A 4,312-nucleotide genomic window follows, 5' to 3' on the forward strand; every position below is an offset into this window, starting at 1 on the left:
AAGATCCTGCAGGCCTCGGCGAAGACCTCGTGTACCACAGCTAAGGCCTGGCACAGCCAGGGAAGTAAATAAAAACAGGAAACACCCCAAATTCCCAAAACAAAACAAAACAAAACAAAAAAAAAAACTAGAGTGTTCCTATATCATCCTTGGTAAACTGAAATGAGGTAAAGCGAAGTGGCAATCACCTTAGGACACATATTGCTAACACACACATAAAACAAATCAAGATAAACCACCGATGCTCACAGACACAGCTGAGAGTTGCGGCAGCTTGATGCTGAAATGCTTGGCAGTGCCAGTTGCTTGGGGCATGTGCTGCCTCTATAAGACTCACTTGTTAAGACAAATGCTGCTATTTTCCCTTTTTATCTTTTTCTGTAAAAGGAAAAAATCCTTTTCGGGAAACAGGTAACAGGAAAATAGTGGTGGTGTGAAGTGAACCTTTGAAAAGTGGGGGATGCCTGTAACCTCGTCCAAACCAAAGGCCAGGAGAAGCGCTATCTCAGTTTTCTGACACACACCACCCATGTTCCTTGGACCCGTCCTTTGAATGGTGTCTTGTCATGTGAAGTCACACGACTGAGTTCGTGATAAGCAAGAGCTGGATCTAACTGACCTCTGCATGGTATAGGGACCTACAGCCTAAGTGCCCCGTGAACACTGGGTGAAATTACTTTAATATATTCCCTGTTGACTTCTGAAGTTATGCTACTTACAAGGGAGTTTGGGATGTTGGTACCCAGGTCCTGCTTCCCACGAGGCAGGTGCCTGATGAGGAAGGGGAAAGACATGGCTCTCTGGGGACCAGTCGTCTCTCGTTTGATCATCATGCCTTCCCCTGGCATCCCTTAGTGGGGTGAACTCACGGCTGAGCTGCCAGAATTCTTCTTTTTCTGTGGAACATGGAGAGACAAGAGTTCTGTGTTCTTCTTCTTAATCAGGTGGAGTAGACCCACCAGCTTGGTCTCAACATTCCCAGGAGTAAGGCTGGAAAGGGGAGCTGATTTCCCGTCTGGCAACTCCTGAGCTGTATGAGCTCTGGTTGCGAGCCTGGCCTGACTGCTTTGAAACTGTATAACTGAGACCTGCACTACGTGAGGGATGTTCTCGGGGCGTTATTTGCCCCTCTGTGACCAGAGCAGAAAAAAGATCTGGGGTGAGACATCAAAGGCACAGAACTCTGGGTGAGTTTTGTTTTGTGAGCATGTGATCATTACAACTCCCCTTTGAAAGGGAAGGGAATGCTACCAGGAAGGCCGTGGTATTTTGCAAAGTGCTCTCACGCTGGTCTGGCCTTCGCCTGAGGCAAGCACTGCGCTCAGACCTGGGATTCAGGGATGGAGAGGATGTGGTCTTGGTCCTTGGTGACCTTTGTTCTTTCGGTATTTGCTGAACTTCTGTGATGTACCAGATACTGCGCTAAGAAGGCTAGGATGATCTATATGCACTGATCCTCCATCCTATGTACATTCAGTGAGTGTGATTTTGTGCAGGTGCTTCAGTTAGCGCTGCAGATAGAGTGGTGGTAAGAAATAATCTCTGCTCTAGAAAGTTCAGTCTGGTGGGCCAAATGGTCACATAAAATAATTACAGTAAATTCAGTGTGTGCGTGCATGCTAAGTGGCTTTAGTTGTGACTGACTCTTTGTGACCCCGTGGACTGTAGCTCAACCAGGCTCCTTTGTCCATGGGATTCTCCAGGCAAGAATACTGAAGTGGGTTGCATGCCCTCCTCCAGGGGATCCTCCTGACCCAGGGATAGAACCCACGTCTCTTGCATCTCCCGCATTGGCAGTGTGATGCCTTACATTTGTGCCACCTGGGACGCCCTACAATTCAATGTGCAAAGTGCTGTATTTCCAAAATGTTCTAGGAGAGGAGGGTCACTGAGCCTAGGCTTCTATGGATTGCAGAGATGGATTTCCTATTTCTGAGAAGGTTCCAAGTTTGCAGAGTTTGAATGGTAGCATTTCAGGTACACAAGGGAATATTATATAATTCACTGCTTAAGGAAGGAGTTTTTGTTTCATATCATTTCAGATCACCCTTCCAAATTACTGCCTCCTGGTGGCTACATCATGGCTATGACACACAATGTGACAGAGTTTATTTTCTTGGGACTTTCTCCCAATCCAGAGGTGCAGAAAGTCTGCTTTGTGATATTTCTGCTCCTGTATGTAGCCATCGTGCTGGGGAATTTCCTCATTGTCCTCACTGTCACGAGCAACAGAAGCCTTGACTCCCCCATGTACTTCTTCCTCAGCTACCTGTCCTTTGCAGAGATCTGCTACGCCTCTACGACAGCCCCCAGACTCATCTCAGATCTGCTGACTGAAAGGAAAACCATATCTCTGTGGGACTGCATGTCACAGCTTTTCTTTATTCACTTGTTTGGTGGCACTGAGATTTTCCTGCTCACCGTGATGGCCTATGACCGCTACATGGCCATCTGCAAGCCCCTCAACTACACCACCATCATGAACCGGCAGGCGTGTGCCTTCCTGGTGGGAGCAGCATGGGTGGGGGGTTTTGTTCATTCCTTGGCTCAAATCCTTCTTGTCTTCCGTTTGCCCTTCTGTGGCCCCAATGTGATCGACCACTATTTCTGTGACGTGCTTCCCCTGCTCAAACTTGCCTGCTCTGACACCTTCCTCATTGGTCTTCTGATCGTTGCCAATGGGGGGACCCTGTCTGTGATCAACTTCGTGATCCTCTTAGCCTCCTATGTGGTCATCTTGCTCCATCTGAGAACTCAGAGCTCCGAGGGGCAGCGCAAGGCCCTGTCCACCTGTGGGTCCCACATCACCGTGGTCACCTTATTTTTTGCTCTCTGCGTCTTCATCTATCTGAGACCTTCCACCCCCCTGCCTGTGGACAAGACGGTGGCCGTGTTCTACACGGTGATCACCCTACTGCTCAACCCTGTCATCTGCTCCCTGAGAAATGCTGAAGTGAAGAAGGCCATGAAGAGGCTGTGGGTCAGAGCAGTGAAGCCAGAAGAGAGGTAGAGGCTGAGCCTTGGTCTGGATCTGTGAGTTTAGAATGATGCTAAGACCAGCATTTAAAAATCCTATTATAGAGGAAAATAAAAAGAGAAATGCTCACAATAAACATTTTATTAAAAATATGTATATTGTTGCATTCAATAAAAATGTAAAAGATTATGTCTAAGTAGATGTCAACCCTGAAGGAAATCTACTCCATCTTTCAAGAAGTAAAAAAAAAAAAAAAAGAAAAAGATGCCTAGTCCAAACTAAAGGGGCAGAACAGGACGAAATTCAGTTCCAGGACTTGTTAGTTCTAGAGTATTCTAACTGGTTTCCATACTCATCAGCTTCATTATAATTACTTGTAAAATATTTCCTCTTACGGATATACTTTTACTTATGCCATTGTTGGGGCTTCCTTGGTGGCTCAGAGGTTAAAGCATCTGCCTGCAATGAGGGAGACCTGGGTTCGATCTCTGGGTCGGGAAGATCCCCTGGAGAAGGAACTGGCAACCCACTCCAGTATTCTTGTCTGGAGAATCCCATGGATGGAGGAGCCTGGTGGGCTACAGTCCACGGGGTCGCAAAGAGTAGGACACAACTGAGCGACTTCATAGCCATAGCTAAGCCATTGTTATGGTTAGAAGTTTAGATCATTTCTAATTTTTTAGTCATATAAGTAACACTGAGGGAAAAAATAATACTGAGGTCAGTATCTGTGAATAGAAATACTTCACTATATTTTTAAAAGAAGCTCACTTGCTCTTCTGGCCTGGAGAATTCCATGGACTGTGTAGTCCATGCGGTTGCAAAGAGTTGGACACGATCGAGTCACATTCATTTTCATTTGCTCTTTGTATTTTCTGTATAAACTGTTCCTATAATTTCCCCATCTATATTTGAGTTGTGGTTCTTTTTATTAAGTTCGAAAGACTATTTAAATGTAAATATTTGTTCTTTCTGGTATGAACTGTAGTGCACGCATATATGCTAAGTCACTTCACTCATGTCTGACTTTTTGTGACCCCATGGACTGCAGCCCGCTAGGCTCTTCTGTCCATGCAACTCTCCAGGCAATACTTGAGTGGGTTACCATCCTCCTCCAGAGGATCTTTCTGACCCAGATGTGGAACCTGCTTCTCCTGCAGCTCCTGCATTGCAGTCAGATTCTTTACCACTGAGCTGCTGGGGAAGCCCTTCACAATGTATACACATGTCAGAACATCACACTGTATGTCTTAAATATGTACCATTCTTACTTTTCAAGTCTATTTCAATTAAAATAGAAAATTAAACTCAGTATTAACTCATGCATATTTGCTC

General features: G+C 45.7%; 1 protein-coding gene across 1 annotated transcript; it reads left to right on the forward strand.

Moving 5' to 3' along the window:
- The first annotated feature begins 2,080 nt into the window (after positions 1 to 2,080).
- On the forward strand, positions 2,081 to 3,010 carry LOC136174937 (olfactory receptor 4X2-like). The gene has a single exon (XM_065945202.1). It carries the CDS (start codon positions 2,081 to 2,083, stop codon positions 3,008 to 3,010), a length of 930 nt encoding a protein of 309 aa, XP_065801274.1.
- Positions 3,011 to 4,312: the final 1,302 nt, after the last annotated feature.

This window comes from Muntiacus reevesi, chromosome 9 (assembly GCF_963930625.1).
Source record: "Muntiacus reevesi chromosome 9, mMunRee1.1, whole genome shotgun sequence".
Taxonomy (NCBI): domain Eukaryota; kingdom Metazoa; phylum Chordata; class Mammalia; order Artiodactyla; family Cervidae; genus Muntiacus; species Muntiacus reevesi.

Excerpts from the sequence above, each read along its gene's own strand:
- LOC136174937 (XM_065945202.1), top strand. The coding sequence starts at position 2,081 with ATGGCTATGACACACAATGTGACAGAGTTTATTTTCTTGGGACTTTCT.